Source organism: Notothenia coriiceps, unplaced genomic scaffold (genome assembly GCF_000735185.1).
Source record: "Notothenia coriiceps isolate Sejong01 unplaced genomic scaffold, NC01 NC01_scaffold00032811, whole genome shotgun sequence".
Taxonomy (NCBI): Eukaryota; Metazoa; Chordata; class Actinopteri; order Perciformes; family Nototheniidae; genus Notothenia; species Notothenia coriiceps.
Window position 1 is genome coordinate 18,158 of NW_011365512.1, and position 19,432 is coordinate 37,589.

Sequence of the window (19,432 nt, forward strand, 5' to 3'; positions counted from 1 at the left end):
CTCTTCCTCCATCTCCGTGCTGCATTGCAGATCTAGGTGTCGGCCGCTGTGTAAGGCATCCCTTCTTCCCGTTTCACTATATGAGTGGAGGCTCTGGCAGACTATAAATAGCTCCAGTGCGTCTTGGCCTCCCACTCCGGACTGGCCCTCACAAGTCAAGCAGCCACACACACACACACACACACACACACACACACACACACACACACACACACACACACACACACACACACACACACACACACACACACACACACACACACACACACAATACTAAACACACGCTGAAAAAAATAGTTGATAGATACTTCTTCTGCACATGAATGCCTTATAGAAGCTGTTGCTGCCTATTGTAAGCACTTCAGAGTCAAAGGTTAGATTCATTTAGTGTGAATGTGAGAGAGATAACAGGCAAAAAAGAAAGAAAAAGTATTTTAACAGCTTATTACTTTTTTTCAAAGTTTACATTTTCAACAGCATGTCAAGGCCACTTCAACCCTATTTATCTAATGATAATTGAGTGTTTTTTAGCATGTATTTATCTGCCAAACTCACATTATCTGATGCATCAACAGATTATGGCCAAAGTTAAAAACGTTGCGCACAGCCAGGCTTCTTCCTGGTGATGCACTGACAAGAATCTGAAGTGAATTATCTGGCTCGTAATGAATCCAATTATCCTTAAAAGGTTTTGGAAAAATCTAATCATCAGCAAGCACTGTGATTCTGAAAGTCTTCCCATGGATTCATTTTTGGGACGATTTGTTCACATTTCCAGGATGACAATGTTTTCAGTAAAGGGACAGTTAGTGACCTTGTCGGTCAAAAACACTGAAGTGAGAAGGAAGTGAACGTTTTAAAGAACGGTTCTGCAAAGAGTATATTAGAAGAAGCACAGGACAGAACTGAAGAAAAATCCCCCTCACAACAAACATCTGAACTTTGTTGTATACGATTTAAAGATCTGCACCAATGAAAGTAAAAACCAACATAGTGTCCTTACTACTACAAGACCCAGAAACATATTCAATACTGTTTGGATAGAGCACTTCTTAATCTCCTTAATCTAGGAGTGATGCACAACATGAAGCCAAAAGATCGGTCTTCATCTTGTGTTTTGCATTGGATTGTATCTGGTGTATTAAATGTTATTACAGAAAAGTAAGAACATTTGAATTACAATGAAATATGAAATGTATTTATGGTACACACAAAGGCTTCAAACGTAATTTAATATATTTGTATATCAACAGGGTGTGCCATTGGTTTGCTTGTTCTCACATGAGTGTCATTTTATGTAAGTTTTAATTTGCGGATGTGGTTTAGTGAGTAAGCGGGACTTTGTGGCATGAAGGAGTAGAAAATGAGAACGGCAGGGTTATAAAGCATCATTGAATTTGACCACTCAGCTGATGAAGCAAACAATACAGTGGAGTGTGTCAACGGATGAGTAGATCCAAAAAAAAGAATGTGTAAATGCCTCCTTGACTACCGATCAGTTCACCTAGCTCAGAGTCATTTTGCTCCCTGCCAGAAGGGTTCTTGTTATAGCAGCTATGCCTATGCCTATAGATGATATATGAATTCTCCTGTTTTGTTTATTTTAACCTCATTTTTCACATGCGGTCCCACACACACCTGGTATGTCTCCAGGGGCTTGCTCTCCATGTTGAGGTCCCAGACTTTGGCAGTCAGGTAGTCTCTGGTGAGCAGGTAGCGACCGCTGTGGCTGAACTTCACGTCCGACACGGAGGAGATGATCTCTGAAAAGAAGGAGCGGGCGCTGGGGTCCTCGGGCTCCTCAAACACTGGAGAGGGGGGGAGAGAGGGAGAGAGGGAGAGGGAGAGGAGGGGGAGTGCTGTTAAACCCTGAGGATGCTATCTTTGTTTTTATCATGTACAAAGGTAAATACATATCTTGGATGGGTTTACATGTTGAGGTTTGTGTTGATTTATGTTATAAATGCTTCTGTGTGCAAACATCAGCACATTTTGAAGGGAACAATAAGATATATTTGACAAAGCACCTGGTAAATACAGGCTATTGAATATAACAAGGAAAATGAATCCCTTGCTGCTCGGTGTGGAACACAATTTGCAGTGTTTTCTGCTCTAGTGACTCATACTGGTCAGAGCTGTGAAACACAAGGCATACTGGTCATTTCAACTTGGAAGGACACAAAAAGAAGAAAAGAAAGTTGGGAAACCATAAATCTAAAGTATGAGAATGTGCCATGAATTGAGTTGGTGTCCTTTAAGGACAGCAGATGTATGGGATCACTAACCCTGTTCTATATTAAAGGTGGGGTAGGTAAGTTTGAGAAACCGGCTCGTGAAACACTTTTTGTTATATTCCATGGAATGCTCTTAACATCCCGATAGCAATGAATATCTGAAGTGCTTTGACAAAAAATCCATAAGAAAAATGTCATCTGTGGAAGCCGTGGCGCTTTAAAAAGCACGACCAATCATTCTAGCCGGCCCGGCTGAAATAACTGGATGGCCTACCTGCCTGTCAGCCTTCCATCTGTGCACAAACTTATCTCGTGCCCTCATTGGTCATGTGCGCGTTCGTGTGTGTTGGAGGAGGGGCTCTGTAAGGAAGTCTGAAGGAAGTGGCAGATTTTTTCCGGCTATGTATTTTCAAATTCTAGCGCACTCGAGCTGGTTTCTCCAAAATTACCTACCCCACCTTTAAAAGACATGCTTTGGAAAGGAATATTAAATGTGGAACGAATTTTCCAAACGGGACATACTTGGCTCCTCAATGGTTAGGAAATCAAACTTCTTTCAGGATTAAGATATGTCTTCATCGTTTACGTCGCTCATTTTCTCCCCAACGGCGCTCACAACAACAACAATGGGTTACTTTTAATCATACGAAGTCAGATTAAATTAAATAACTACTTCTCCAAACTTATACTTTTCTCCAGAGTGCCGTGGTTCATTGTTTATTAATGTGTTTCAGCGGGATTACCGCCCGCTGTTTGGCATCACAACTGTTATGAAAGTTTCTCTGTATAAAATGGGTGATGTTAGCATAGCAACCGAAGCTAAACTGACTATCTTGACTACTTGTTGCTATCCTATTGTGGCATAAGCCATTTTCTATAGGCACATTATACCGGCGTATTTTTCATTATGATTCTACTTGTGATAGTCGGACATGACAACCTGTGCAGCCCATGTATTGATTCCATCCGATAGCTGCTATGATACAAAACAAAACGTCTGAAAAGAGCCGGCTCCGCTGCGGTGTGAAAAGGAAAAAACGGTGCTTATCAGGCTCTAGCTCCGAACCAGCCCGGGAACCGCGGTGGTGTGAAAGGGGCATGAGAGATTTTTGGTTAAGAAGAACACAATGGTTCTCTAGGAGGATATTCAGGTGATAAGGTGGGCGGGGTTAAATTGGTTGGTTATTGGCTAATGGTTACACAACCCAAAAAATTGTTATGACATCATAAGGTAGCCAAAATCTGATCAGCTCATTGTCAGACAGGTTTTTTATATAAATGGATCAGGACAAAAAGTGAGTGAATCTTTTTTCCTGAAACTTTCAGAATCTCTTTACACAGACGGGACACATAGTTATACAGTATGTAAAAGACATGAAAAAGTGGATTTTGCATAATAGGTGACCTTTAATGCTAAAAGCACTACAGATAAAAAGGCAAAGGGTGTTTTTTTTATCTTGGGGTGAGCTGCCCCTTTAATGATCCCTCCTGCGATAGGCTATAGACTAAAAACAAACACAATGCATTGTCTTCATGTTAGCTGTCCACAGGTTTACTCACATTTGGAGTGTTTGTCGCACAGCGCTGCCTCTCTCATGTCACAGAGGCGCAGGGTGCCTTTGCTGCTGCTGTAGACAAACAGGTTACAGTGGTGGGGGTGAAACTCAGCCGCTGTGATCACCTCCGTCAGGTCCTCCATGTTGGCTGGCTTGATGTCCACAATGTCTGAGAGAAAGCGTCATTTAGGAAGACAACAGAGACAGTCAACCTCCCACAGCCGGTGGTTTGTTTTAGCCTCAACGTTATTACGGGCTCCAGTCAACCATACAGTTTGTACATCAACGTATCTTTCATGTATTTTATTCACCTAATAATTAGATAGTATTCATTCATGTGGTCACCTACACAGGTCCATAATCTACATACGAAAAACCCCACAAATGTATGTTAATGTAAACCAAACAATAACAATGTGAGGAATTTACAGAGGAAATAAAGCAAACCAATTTAAATGTATCTTGGGGGGATTGTGGGGAGAAAAGTAATTCCATATTCAGATAAATTGTAATATCATAAATCCGGTCTGGGTCATGGATGTGACTGCACTGTTTCCCATTGAGCTGGATTACAACTCAGAAAGAGGCTGAAATATTTATGCAGCTTTTGAATTATTCATTAAACTACATTTTCAATCCTCAAGAATAATATTCCCCTCCCCCCACGCTGTGTGTCTTTGTGCATTTCCTTAGACAGCAAAGTGGGATTTGCGATGTAGGAGTTTGTTGTAAGTGTGTGTGTGTGTGTGTGTGTGTGTGTGTGTGTGTGTGTGTGTGTGTGTGTGTGTGTGTGTGTGTGTGTGTGTGTGTGTGTGTGTGTGTGTGTGGGGCAGGATTGATTATTGAGCATGGAGCATGTACAAGCATTTTTGTGTCAATGTATGCATTAATTATCTGTGTCGTTGTACTTTATTAAATCCATTCCTGCTTTTATGTGTGTTTGTGTCTGTGTGTGAAGATGTATGTCTTCTCTCCTCCTCCCTATGAATACATATCAAAACCCGCAAAGGATACTGAAGCTGCGGTCGGTGATGTCCAGATGCCAGAGGTTGATCCTCAGGTCGTCAGCTGACATGTAGGTCTGATAGTCGGAGTTGACGGAGATGGAGTTGACGTGGTAGGTGTGGGCATTGGCAAACACTCGCCGCGGACTCACCTCCACCATCAGGTCCATCGGCATCAACACCGGCACCTTAAAGGACAGAAAGAGGAAGCAGTTTAGCTTCCATTGCAACTGATTAGGAGAAGAAAGATGGTCAGAGACAGGAGATTACATTTCAATAACTTCATGTATCATGAATGAATATTTAATGCCTCACTTCCTTTGACATTGCTAATACATTATTGGTTGAACCCAAACGTGCTCCTTGATAGCAAGATCAAGAGCCAATTCAGCATGAGTTATAGCTCATTTGCATTTTAATAACTTGGCATTTGCAATAAAAGCACTATTTCTTTGTTGATACATGATTCACATACACATACACAGTTTAAGTGTGTGCCTATTTGCATACTGCCCAGCGGGAGCACCAAACACATACCTTTTCTGAGACCTTCACAAAGAAGGACATACTACACATGCATTATGCCAAGAAGAAATTCAACGCTACAAATGAATCAAGCATCAGTCAACTGATCTGCTGGTCAGTCAATCGTCAAATAATCCCAGTATTTTGATAATGAAATAATGGCTTGAGTAGTAGAAATGGCAGAAAATGTTGCCTTCAGCCTTTCAAATAGGGGATCATTTCTGAATTTCTCTGTTTTAAATCATATTAACTGAATATCTTTGGATTTTTTGAATGACACACATTTAACTGTATCTATAACATTTTATAATCCAATAATCGATTAAATGATTGATCAATTATGTTAATAACATTTAGTTGCAGCCTTGGTACAGATGCTTGCTTTCCCACTACATCTGGTTTCTCCTCCCTCACACACTCATGTACATACACATGTAGCATTGTGCCAGTGACCCAATTTTGCATGTGGAAACACATCTGCACCCACTGACCCAGTTATGCCACACAACCTGCTGCATTTATAAATGTTTTAGTCTCTTGAAGAGACAGACTACAGGAAGCACACACAGACAGACACACAGACACACAGACAGACACACAGCTACAGACACACAGCTACAGACACACAGACACAGACACACATATACAGACACACAGATAGACACACAGACACACAGATAGACACACATATACAGACACACAGATACAGACACACAGATACAGACACACAGATACAGACACACAGCTACAGACACACAGACAGACACACAGCTACAGACACACAGTACAGACACACAGACAGACACACAGACAGACACACAGTACAGACACACAGACAGACACACAGCTACAGACACACAGACAGACACACACACAGAGAGACAGACACACAGACAGACACACACACAGATACAGAAACACAGACAGACACACAGCTACAGACACACAGACAGACAGACACACAGACAGACAAACACACAGACACACAGATACAGACACACACACAGACAGACACACACACAGACACACAGATACAGACACACAGCTACAGACACACAGACAGACAGACACACAGATACAGACACACAGACACACACACAGACAGACACACACACAGACACACAGCTACAGACACACAGCTACAGACACACAGCTACAGACACACAGACAGACACACAGCTACAGACACACAGACAGACACACAGTACACAGACACACAGACAGACACACAGCTACAGACACACAGCTACAGACACACAGCTACAGACACACAGATACAGACACACAGTACAGACACACAGCTACAGACACACAGATACAGACACACAGATACAGACACACAGACAGATACACACACAGACACACAGACAGATACACACACAGACATACAGATACAGACACACAGACAGACACACAGACAGACACACAGACACACATATACAGACACACAGATAGACACACATATACAGACACACAGCTACAGACACACAGACAGACAGACAGACAGACAGACAGACACACAGAACAGACACACAGACAGACAGACACACACACACACAGACACACAGATACAGACACACACAGACACACAACAGACACACAGACAGACACACAGACAGACACACAGATACAGACACACAGACACAGACACACACACAGACACACAGATACAGACACACAGCTACAGACACACAGATACAGACACACACACACACAGACACACAGACAGACACACAGCTACAGACACACACACACACAGACACACAGACAGACACACAGATACAGACACACAGACAGACAGATACAGACACACACACACACAGACACACAGATACAGACACACAGACAGACACACAGATACAGACACACAGATACAGACACACAGATACAGACACACAGGCACACAGATACAGACACACAGATACAGACATAGAGACATGGACAGATGGGTGATACCTGTAGGGAGGTGACGGTGGAGAGGTCCTTGATGCGACCCTCCTCATCCTTCAGGTTGTATCCCTCTGGCCTTTTATCTCTTTCACTCACCTTCCACAACTTAATGGTCTTATCTGGGAATCAGAAAGGGACGTTAGCCGATCACATAGGACAAGATTTAATCGGAAGTGTAAATAATAAATTAAAGGTGCTTGTTGATGAGAAGAAAGCTTGAAATCTTAAATCCCATGTGTAAACATATAATCAGAGTAAGCTTTATATAAACTTCCTCTCAAATCTGTAAAGCTAAACCATAAAATTAAAAAAGCTCTTTGACGATTTCAGCACAAGGACTCAATCAACTCACTCACTTTATCCCATGAAGTGAGTTAATAGGTAAAGATAATCATCACTCTTCAGACTGTGAGCTCTAAAAGACAGCTGACTCTAAAACTCTGGATGAGCAGACAGCGAGGTTTGTTCTATTAACACTGACTGACACGGAGAGTCTCTGCATTGAATACACAGCAGCATTACCCAACATACTGCTGAGGCAGTTCTTACAGTTTTCATACCTTCAATCATAAATAATATAGTACTTGAATAAATCAATAACAGTGCGCTCAGAGAAAATCTATGGATCTTTTAACATAGCCATAAAGTCAGAATGCACACTGATGACAGGACCTCTTACACAAAGGCACATATGCTCCTAATGCTCTACAGAAACGTGATGCAGCAACTCATTCCCTTCAGTTCAGATACAATTAGCTTTCAAACTGTCCTTTCAATTTCAACTACCCTGCCATGCTCTGTCAAACTCCCACTCCATCAAAATACCAACCAATCACATCACTACTGCCACATCTTCTGGTTCCCATAAAACGCATGTGTGTGGGTTCTCTCACCGTTGGTGGAGAGGAGGAAGTGTGCGGCGTTCTGCTGAGGCAGCCATCGGATCTTATTGATCTTCTCCTCGATCTCCAGACTCTTAAGGTAGTCGAACTCGGGCTCATGGCTCTGGAAGGTGCTGTAGACATTGTACTCTCCCTGGGAGAATGGCTCACACTTGCTCTGTGGGGGAGAAAGAGGTAGATAGATAGAACATGAGGTGAGAAATGTGCAATTATTAAGAAAGAAAATTCACCGATTACAGTTTTTTGCAGGCAGGATTTTTTAAAAGCTTGACCTGCTGATTGAATCCAAGAACTTTAACCGGTAGCGTACAGAAATATTTGTGTATCTTTGCTTTCGTTTTAAATTGAAATTTGTATTTTTGTATTGTATATTTATATTAGAACATTGACTAATAAATAACTGTTTCTAAAACTGCAACAACAGCACTGTTTCTGCTGTAAAAAGCTTGTTTTATAATTTTCATAATCTTCATCTTCTATAATCAGGCTGAAGAGCTTCCACAACAACATCATGATGTGTGCGTGTGTGGCTGTGAAGTTACTGATTATGGATCAAGACTCAAACTATCCTGTAGCACATGTTAATAGGAGGGTTAAATGAACAACACGTTTGAGAATCAGCCAGAAAGCTGACTATGGACCGGTGGCCGATCAATCCGAGCACCTCCATCAAATATATAACCACAGTTCAATGCGACACCCCGGCTGAAGCCAGTCAGCCATCATCTTAATCATGTAAAGGAATAGCATTGCACGGACTCTGCACAGCTCTAATGATACACTCTGTGACACAGCAGGATTATCAACTATTTATCAATCAGTCTGGACTGCAGCTGGAGGGGCACGGTGTGCGTTCATCACAGCTCCAGTAGCTGGAATGAAATGTTGTACGTGTGTGTGTGTGTGTGCGTGCGTGCGTGCGTGCGTGCGTGCGTGCGTGCGTGCGTGTGTGTGTGTTTACCTCAGGTTCCCTCTGAAAGATGACCACTCGGCCTCCTTTGTCCCCTGTGGCCAGGAGCTCTCCAGTGTGGTTGAACTCAACAGTGGAGATGATATCAGCTGGTTAGAGAAACAGATTTAGACAAAGATGGAGGAAGAGAAAGAGAGATGAAGCATGAGAGGAAAGAGGAGTGGGGGGAGGAGAGAAGGAGCAACCATTAGCTGATTGACCACACATCATCATTCATCTATATAATCTGTTTATGAATTATTGAAACAAATCAATGCATTAACATGTAAGTGGATTAAAATATGCAAATAAGTGTGAAGAGTAAAACAATATTTGATTGGTAACACAAATATTGTGCAATTGTGTGTATACTTTCAGAGAAATGTCAGACAATACAGCATCAAAACATAGAGAAAAACACACACACTACTGTTTCACACAAGGCCCAGGTGTTATCTGTAATCCAGAGTGACACACACACAATGATGCACACCATGACACTTCCAGTACACAAGATAAGAGTGTAGATTGAGTTATCTATCTTATATAATCTATAATGTAATCTATCAGCTCTGATGTGTCATAAAGTGTAAACACAACTGACAATAATTTTGCATTAAAAGATCATTTTTAATGTCATTCCTTTGCATATTAGCAACAAATGTCCCCATCACTATCTCTGTGTCGTGAAACACCAGCACAGTCTGACTCAGTGACAACGCTATGAGGAGTAAGCTTGTTATTAATCACATTTACTTTAACGTTTGATGCTTTAGTCGACATTTTGGCACGCAACTCTTCTTATTCTCCTTTCGCTTGTAGGCAGAAAACATGTTGGTATTTACAATTCCTTTAAAATCATAATAAGCCGAGTTTCAATGGAGAAGAGGTGGTATAGTATGAGAGGATGTAGGTAACCTGGTATGAAGCCATGTTAAGTTATCTCAGGTCATCTATTCTTCAAAGTTTAAATTAGCCACATTAAGCTTGTTTACTAGCCTGTTGTTCAAGATCAACAACGCCATGGTCAGGATTGGATGAATTAAAACATCCATCATCATCTAAATATTTGATGTCAGCCCAGATTTTGACCTGCTTTTTCCTCTTCCTACATTCATGCTTTTCAGTCGCCCTAAACCAAATGTATTTAGCAAAACAAGTTTGTTTACCAGCAGAAATGAACTGATTGTTCAGCTCAGTTGTGAAGTTAAAATGTGTGGTTGGACTTCCCACTTATTAATACAGTAGCTGTGTAGAAGACAGTTCATGCTGGTGACAGCAATGACTTCAGTGCTGACTGGATTTTTCTAAATGGGCAACTGATCTCAAACGTTTTAGCATCAAAAGGTATCCATACTGATGTCCCCACATAACCCCTACCAACAGACTGCATCAGGTACAGAACTGGTTCAGAATTCACACTGATTCTTTTACCGTAAAAAAAGCTTTTTGAAATAGATAGTTGTTAAGATAGATAGGATAAGATAAGATGAACCTTTATTAATCCCCGAGGGGAAATTCAGTTGTACAAAGCAGCAACAGGGTAAGCGTGAAAAAACAGGACAGCAAAGATTCACACAGGCTTGTTGGCTTTCTACAAAGTAATGCACCTGGATTAACCATGATTAAAGAGAAATATAATACATAGTAACCATGTAAGCCTGTAACCTCCCTCAAACAACAACTATGAAACAGGATTTACATTTTGTACAATGTATATAAACATATAAACAGCACTGCTTTGAGTAACTTGTGCAGTTTATGGTGGTGCTAGCTTAGCATAAACGATGACCTAGTATAAAGGTAATAAAAGTCCTGCATAATGTTGTGTCCGTGAGAACATGAAAAGCGGGCAATCTAAATTTATTTGCCTGATTACGATTCATTACTGATCATATCCTCTTCAAACCTATGTATGCCTATGCCTGCTAAAATCACAAAACCTTCAGTTTTTGTTCTTATTATTTGCAGGGTTATTGAGAGAAAGCCGCAAAACCTTTGCATCCAAAGCAGTCCCACAAGTAACACATGTGTTTATACAGCAAAGGCTTCAATCTGCTGCTGCACTACCAAATAATCAAACACCATCTTCAAAAATGTCGGATTAGATTTGAAAAAATCATTTCATGTCAGGTGCTGTATCCCACTAAGCCTCCAACAAAGGAGTCCACTGAGCTTAGTTTTGATAGAAAGGAGCCTGGTCCTCAATAAGCATGGACTGTAATAAAAAAATAGAGTGTGAAGAGTGTATTTATTGAGAGTCTGAACAATTCAAAGCTGTAGCCTTGACCATTATCTGGTGGCCTTGAGAGAGAGAGATCTTATGATGAGGGGAGGCAGGGACTGCTCCTCAATCTCTAACTCACCCTGTTACCCTCACACTTCATGTATTACTGCTTCTATCATTTTTCCACTAGTCATTGCCCTTTTTCTTGATCTCTCAGTCACGGCAGCACCTGCTTTATTCTTCAATTTCAATTTATTTAATCTATTTCAGCTTTTTTTTCAATCCCTCTCCCCCCATGCGTTCTTTTGTCATCTCTCATCTCATGTTCCCCGGTTTCTCTCTTTTGACCCATTTCACTCTCTCTTTTTCTTCCTGGTTGTCTATCCACATTCATCTCTCTCTCTCTCTCATCCCTCCCCCATGGCTCTCTTGCTGCCTGGCTGTATGTAGCTAGCTTGCATGTAGCTGTGGTGCTGATGGTGTTGGAAGAATGGATGGAAAAAGGGAGGTGGAGGGAAGAGGTGCTGGGGCGGAGGCGGTGAAGGAAGGGGACCTTCAATGAGCAGGGGTTGCCATGGTAACAGGCTGAGCCAACCAGGGGCGGGGTGTTCGTAACGGTAGCCGTATAAGGCAGTCTGGTGAAGCAGGAAGTGAGATTCCAAACCTCGCAGGAAGAAGGAGCATGGTAAAATAATTATGGCGTGGCAGTTTTTTTTTTTGCTGACAAACATTGACAAATGAATACCAGAAGGTGGACAGGAGGCACTGCGGTCCAAATTGAGGATATGAAGATAATGAATGCACATGATGGCACTAAAACAAAAACAGACCCCCAACACATGCAGTGAAATTCACAAACACACATACACACACACACGCAGCTTTAAATGCACACAGTCACGTAATGATGCAAACGTGTGTGTGCACGGCCAACACAGTTACAGATAATCGTGTCTCCACTCAAGGCGCGCAGAGAAAGAGCCGAGCTAAGCAGGAACCCACAGGAGCTGAGCACCACACAATGTAGCTGAATAAAATATGGAGCACACACTCTCACACATCCTCTGTCTGTTCTCAAACTGAACCCTCTTCATCTCTCTGTGTTTCTCTCTTTCACGCTCACAGCCATCTATCTCTCTGGTGCTCTTTATTAAAAAAGAGTACAACAGAGGAATAAACCTCCAAGAACACAATTAACTCCGGCAGAAACTAGCATCATCATCAGGACTGGCTGTGGCCCGACACCGGCCAATGTGCTGATGTAATGTGTGTGTGTGTGTGTGTGTGTGTGTGTGTGTGTGTGTGTGTGTGTGTGTGTGTGTGTGTGTGTGTGTGTTTACGGGGGGGATGTCTCTATGGCTGTCAAGCTGTAAATCAATATAGTGGGGATGTGTGTGTGTGTGCAACAGTATAGCAAGCTAGCGATGTCTGTCTCCCACAGTCCATTAGCATCAGCAGGCCTGTCTGACGCATCGCCACACTGCAGGAGCTGGAGGAACACACTGTGACTACAGTGCACCCACACAGTACACATCAACACAAAAACACACACAAACATGAATTAACTCAATGACCACACAAGCATAAAAAAGCATGCACAAGTGATGAACACTCAACACACACAAACCCTCAAATGCACTGTGAGGTGTTTACAAGGAGAGCAGCTCCTTGTAAACACCTCGTATGTGAGAATGTGCATGTTGTTCTCAGTGTTATGTCATTGTTAATTGAATATCTTTGAAAATGTGATGACAATACTAGTAATTCTAAACGACAATAAATAGCTGTGGAAATAAGTCAGCTATATGTATCTGCAACAGTTAGTTAAAATGACAAACTCTCCGTAACTCTAGCTTCTAAAATGGCAAGGATATTTTGCTTTTCTTTGTATCAAATAATAACAAACTGAATATTTCAGCATTCTGGATGATTGGTTTGAAAAAACTAGTAATTCAGGGAAATGTACCGGTAATCAGCATTTTACAATTAAAAAATGTCTAATCGATAAATCAGCAACTGAAAAATAGTTGTTGGTTTGAACCGTAGTCTGTATTAAATACTTTAGGTCAGTGCTCATCTATGGCGTCAGAGAGGAGAGGAGAGAGGAGAGATGAGGGAGGTGGTGTTGGGAGAGGGAGGTGGATTTCCTTATTTCTTTTGTGAAGGGACAGAGAGGGGAGCAGACACCCTACAGACCCAATTATAGATATCTTAGGACTGGGTAAACAAGGACCATTAAAGCCAAGCCAAAAACGCACACCCCTTAAAAGCGAGGACAAGCCAGAGCTCAGCAGGAGATTAGTGTGTGTGTGCTGCAGCTCAAACACCCCACATTTCCTGTGTATGTGTGCACAAGTGTGTATACTCAATTACCCTGTAGAGAAATAGACTGGTTTGAGGGAGAGGAGGGAGGCGAGGGGGGAGACTGCCGGAGGGAGATGTTAAATTGATCCCTGTCCTGCAGTTTTGGAGTTATCTGCAACAAAAAAACTGGTGCCTGTGTTTGTGTTAGAGGTGCACATGTGTGTAGAGGAGTGATTTAAACCGGGCACAGCAGGGAAGCTGCCATTTCTCCAAACACACACCGGCACAATGGAGCAGAGCTAGTGTGAGTCTAATGGTTATATAGACACAAACAATTAGAACTACAGACCAGCCAGCTTCAGCGTGTGTGAAGTACACCTGTCATCCTGCTCTGCCCCGCTGCAGAGACATCTCTCAGCTGAGTGATTCATTTTTGATGGAAATCAATTTGTTTTTCCAACAGATTTGCCAGACTGTAACATCAAAAAAGATTAGGGGCTTAGCTGGTTTACACCCAATATAACCCCGGCTATACTGAACACACAGATTATGTGTTAAAGCCTCAGAAATACTGCGATGTAATCCCATATTCAGAACGCTCTTGCCCTTCTGATGCTACTCCTATCTTTCTGTGTAGAGCAGAGACGATTAGTCGATGGACGGAAAGTTATTCTGCAATGATTTTGAAATGTAATTAATTAATTTTTTTTCAAGGAAACAATTAAATAAATGCCCTAGTTCCACTTTCTCTGGTGTTATTTGTTGTTGATCTCTTCAGTCTTTTGTGAAAGCAATATTAACACTTGTGGACTGCTTGTCGGCAAAACAATCATTTTGAAGGCAAGCAGGCATTATATAACGTTTGAGATATTTTATAAACACACAAATGAGTCACAAGTTGGGAAAATAATCAGCAGATGAATTGATAATGAAATAATCGTGGGATGCAGCCCTGCTTGTGTGGTATGAATGTCTGCACAGTCCATAGAAAGAGCGTCTGTGTGTGTCTTCTTCTGTTAAACAGAGGAATAGGTAAGAAGTATGCATCGAAGGGGACAGGGTGTGGTCTGGTTAAGCTATTTAAAGAAACTAAATCCCACACTCACACATAATCCACACTAAAGCAGGCAGTCTGAGACAAAAATAAAGAGGCAGGTACAAAAATAGAGCCATATAAAAAATGAGGTAGACAGACAGACACAAAGTGATGTTTGAGATATTTATAACACCCACGTGACAACTCACCTGACTCACACACATGCTTTATGACACACTTTCACATTCATCCACCTACACACACACACTCATCTCACACTGGGGTCATGTGGCGCAACTGTGCGACACAGATATGACCTTCGCGAAAGAAGAGGATAGAGCACACACCTTCAGTGTAAGAGGCAAACGGCTCGGGCTCCAGAGAAAGGGTAGTGATGTCGGAGCAGAGGACCTGGATGGGGCTCAACATCCTGGGAGAGGACTCCAGGGTGGAGAGGGGTGGACAGGATGGGCGGAGCTCTTCAGGCTATAGCCAGGAGCAGCCCTGCAAGAGGAGCAAGGATGGAGGGAAAGGGAGGAAGGGAGGAGGGCAACAGGGAGGAGCAGAGGGAGAGGAGGGAAGGACCAGGGGGGGTGGGATGGGCAGGGACTAAGTTACTGCATCACCACAGCTGGCCATGAAAGAAAATACTGATACTGTATTTATGATCATTCTGTATCTAACAGGATGTATTCACATGTTGGGTTTGGCAGGAAAGCTTGCAACACATGCGGGATAGAGACAGAGATACACAGAGAGTTTTAGTGTGCCTCTGATCTGAGATAAGGTTCTGCAGAAGAACGTAAAAAGAAGCAAAGTAGCTCTTACATTTTCCTAGAGGTGATCGACAGTGATTGACAATTAAAGAAGAGCAGTGAGAGCTGGCGAAAGCTCACGTACTTGCATACAGGTATGATGACTAACAATTACTGTCATTATTGATTGGTCTGTCTGTTCAAATGTCAAACATAACGACATCTGCTCATCACAAAAGCCCAAAGCAATCTATAAACCTTTAAGTTTGTGTTAAAAGTTTAAAAACCCAAAGGAATACAGTTTGAAATGATGTGAAATTAAGACATGTTGGTCAGTATTAATGTTGAGCGAATGTTTGGTATTTTAAAGTTACTTATACACATTTTCTTAAATGTACCATTTAGTGGTTTTCACTTGACAGCATTGATGCTTTTGTATACAGGGCTAGTGTGCTTGTATTTCTATGTTATATGAATGACATGATTTAATGTCATTAAACTCTCAATAGATAGCAATTGCGAATTTTTATGTAAAATATAATTGTTATTATTTCCTCATTCAGCATTGAACCCAGTCAGGGTCAGGGTGTAGCAAAAGGAGATGTTGGGGAGGTCAAAATAAGGGAGAGGGAGGGAGTAAGAGATTGAGGGAAGTGGGGAGGGCAGGGAAGGAAGGTAAGGTAGAGGGAGGTTAAGCATCCCTCCTCTGAAGGAATTAAAGGGCAGGGGAATCCCCACGGGAAGATCTACACACTGTATTTATGCGCGCACACACACATACACATATAAACACACAAAACCCTTCCAGTCCGACCAACATACACACATAAACCTGAGCAAACAAAAGCAACACAGTGTGCACTGATTGAAACACACGAGAATATGAATGCAACACAGGCAACAACAAAAAAAAAGATGGAGACACACAGGAGCTAACAAAATACACCCAAGCATAAAATCACATGCACCCCCTCTCTCTGCCTTTCTCTTTTACACACACATAAAGAGGTACATTGTGTTGGAGCAGCCTTTGGAGCATTGTTGGATAATTGTTTGGCAGACGCGCCACTTCAGCAATGGGCAACGCTGCGAGTTGCATTAAAGGAGCGACGGCGAGAGGGAGAGCGGGAGGCAGTGGGGGATGGAAATGGGGAGGAGGACGACGGGGGATGGGGTGAACATTGAGGAAAGGTGGAGGGGGTTGGAGTGGATGTAGAAGAGGAGGCAGGTAATGATTCATTTTGTATATTTGTGGCGGAAATGTATCCTCTTTGGTCATTCTGAGGATTGTTGTGAGATTGATTTTCAGAGCACAGTTTGTAATTATCCTTCTGCAACTTAGTATTTTAGTGCTCTCCATGTGTTGTACCTCCTTTCAGACCCACAGTGTTCAGGGGTGAGTCCACCTTGCTCTGAGCTCATCAACAATTCACCCTGAATAATGTGTTTCTGCCTGAGATGTGTGGAATAATTAATACTGCCATTATTGGTGGGTGGAGACGACCTGTCAGTCATATTGGCCAAGCATGAAGCGGCATGTTTATCATCCCGGGCTGTTGCTATAGCAATAATGAATGGTTGGTGATGGATGTTAAGACTGATTTTCTGCCACTCACTCATTAAAATTGTTCCCTAGGTAAACAAAAGACACACGTTTCATACTGTGTGAGAAACAAAAGTCACACACACACACACACACACACACACACACACACACACACACACACACACACACACACACACACACACACACACACACACTCTTTAATCTTCTTAGCAATCCAATGTGTTGAATGCACACACCAGCATTTACACAGTCAACAGGCAGCACTACAGGTCTCCCCTGACTATAGTATGTGCTTCTGTGTGAGGGCTATTATATTACAGCACAGACACAGGAAGCATGATTCCCTTACTGCAGTGATACAAATGAGCTCGCAACACGTTCATGACCCCCAAATGATAATCCGTTGTTCTTGTATAAGAGGCGTGGCGAACAATGAGCTGAGTATAAGAAACAGATTGGGGACAGGAGGGTGGACAGGGAATCTAATGTGCAGGTGAGATTAGTGGTGTAAATGAGATTAGCAGAAGTGGGTTATCCAAGATTATAATCCATAGATGTTATGAAACAAACCAAAATCATTATTTGGTTTGCAGAGCTTGTGTGGGCATATTAGTATTCCTCCGGCTGGGAGGTGATACTCAATATATTCAACTTGACACCATGCTTGTGTGTGACTCTATCAGGATGTGAGAGATGACAAATGAGTAAAAAAAAAAGAATGTTCTGGACATTTCTGCTATGACAATATTCTCCCACACAAACAGAATCATACACACATTCGAACACAGGCCAGATCAATACTTCCCTGCAGTGGGACAAAATAGCTGTTTCAAAAGGTTACAACACATACATAAACAAAAACACAGAAGTGAAAGGTGAAGAAGAGATGAGGAAAGGAGGAGGAGAAGAAAACTGGCTTTAGGTGGCTTCATTTTGCAGAGAGGACAGTGTTTAACTCCCTAGATCTTGTTGCTTCGTCTGCAACTCTGCTTGATCAACACGAGCTTACAGAAGATTAGGAAGCCGTTCTGAGCTTGTTTTTGCATACCAACTCTCTGTTACACTCACACACGCATTCCAGAAGTGTGTCACATAAAAAGCACACTCACATGGGGGCACACACACTTTGTTACATCCAGCAGATGCAGCTTTCTCCCTCCTGGTCTTACCTTCAGTCACATAGTTGTGGTCGGGGAGGAAGCCGCGGTGGTTGAGCGTCGGGGGGGCGTCAGTGTCTTCGCCCATCAGCGGGGCTGGGGGAAGCGCCCGACTCGGTGGGGCAGCGTGACGGTGGCAGATCGGTGGTGGAGGGGGTGGTGGGGATGCCGGCCAGCACAGAGCCCATACTGTTGCCCGCAGACGCCTCCTCAGCACAAGAGCGCAGAGCGGGGCATCCTTTCCTTAGAGGAGGGGGTGGGCCTGTCCCGAAGGAGGGATGGATGCGTGCTGGAGTCCACACTTCTGAGAGCCAGAGGCAAATCTGCAGGAGGAGGATCATATGAAAACTGTTCAGAAACTACCAGGGGTGTGCTTGATTTGTGTCTCACAGGAGCTCAAATCACTTGTGAGGCAAGAAAAATCTAGCGCACCCTGTGTCCACTCAGCAGCTGCTGAGTCCAGGTGTGGCCAGACTCATTTTACTCTCGCCACACACAAAACACACACTTGTCCACACTTGTTAATGCTTGTTAACGCTCTCAAAACAAGAAAAATAAAGGAGATGAAGAGAAGGTGGAGGAGGAGGAGAGTGGGGGGAGGGGAGAGAGGGATCAGGAGAGCCCCTGGACGGTGTATCTGCAATGCTGCTGCTTCTGCAGTGAACTCACACTCATGAGCACAATCATACAGCTTGATAAACACACACTCACCTCCACACTCTGAGGATTGTCGGTCAGGTTCTCCTCGGCGGATCCTCCATAAATAACGTGTCTCTCCTCCTCAGGGGACAACTGTCTCTCTGGTTTCTCGGCTGATTGTATGAGGAGGAAAATCCTTCTGGCCCTGCGTTCTGCTGCACCGCTCTGGCGTATGTATGCAAGGCAGAGTGAGAGGTAGAGAGAGGGGGAGGGAGAGAGAGAGAGAGAGAGAGAGAGAGAGAGAGAGAGAGAGAGAGAGGTTGAGGATCTTTCCTGCTGCGCTGGTACGTGTGTGGTGCATCGAAGCAGGTCCCGCCCACTCCTCTGCGCAGCCAATCGTCACAGAGCTGAGATCTGCCTGGCCACTGGCTGCAGGTGATTAAATATGATAAAGAAACAGAGAGTTGTGACTGATGGGAGAGAAAGCAGAGGGAGCAGGAGAGGGGATTTTTGCTTGACTGAGTGCTGAATGTGAATCACAGTACAGTTACTACTCGAGGATTCACCTGGAGACATAATTCAATTAGCACTGAGAAAACACACACACACGCACACACTTTTCATACA

General features: G+C 42.9%; 1 protein-coding gene across 3 annotated transcripts in view; it reads right to left on the minus strand.

Moving 5' to 3' along the window:
* LOC104961156 (serine/threonine-protein phosphatase 2A 55 kDa regulatory subunit B gamma isoform) overlaps positions 1-19,058 on the minus strand; it is a 22,861-nt gene extending 3,803 nt beyond the window's left edge. The window contains exons 1-8 of one of the 3 annotated variants that reach the window (XM_010789389.1): positions 18,878-19,058; positions 18,179-18,489; positions 9,133-9,230; positions 8,163-8,328; positions 7,276-7,388; positions 4,805-4,982; positions 3,795-3,959; positions 1,639-1,808 (exon numbers count right to left, since the gene is read on the minus strand). In XM_010789389.1, coding sequence (XP_010787691.1) covers positions 1,639-1,808; positions 3,795-3,959; positions 4,805-4,982; positions 7,276-7,388; positions 8,163-8,328; positions 9,133-9,230; positions 18,179-18,254 — 966 coding nt within the window. In that variant the 5' untranslated portion in view covers positions 18,255-18,489; positions 18,878-19,058. Of the gene's footprint in view, positions 1-1,638; positions 1,809-3,794; positions 3,960-4,804; positions 4,983-7,275; positions 7,389-8,162; positions 8,329-9,132; positions 9,231-15,034; positions 15,192-18,178; positions 18,490-18,877 lie in introns of those variants that run through there. The other 2 variants (XM_010789386.1, XM_010789388.1) reach the window with 2 other exon arrangements.
* Between the last annotated feature and the right edge of the window lie 374 nt (positions 19,059-19,432).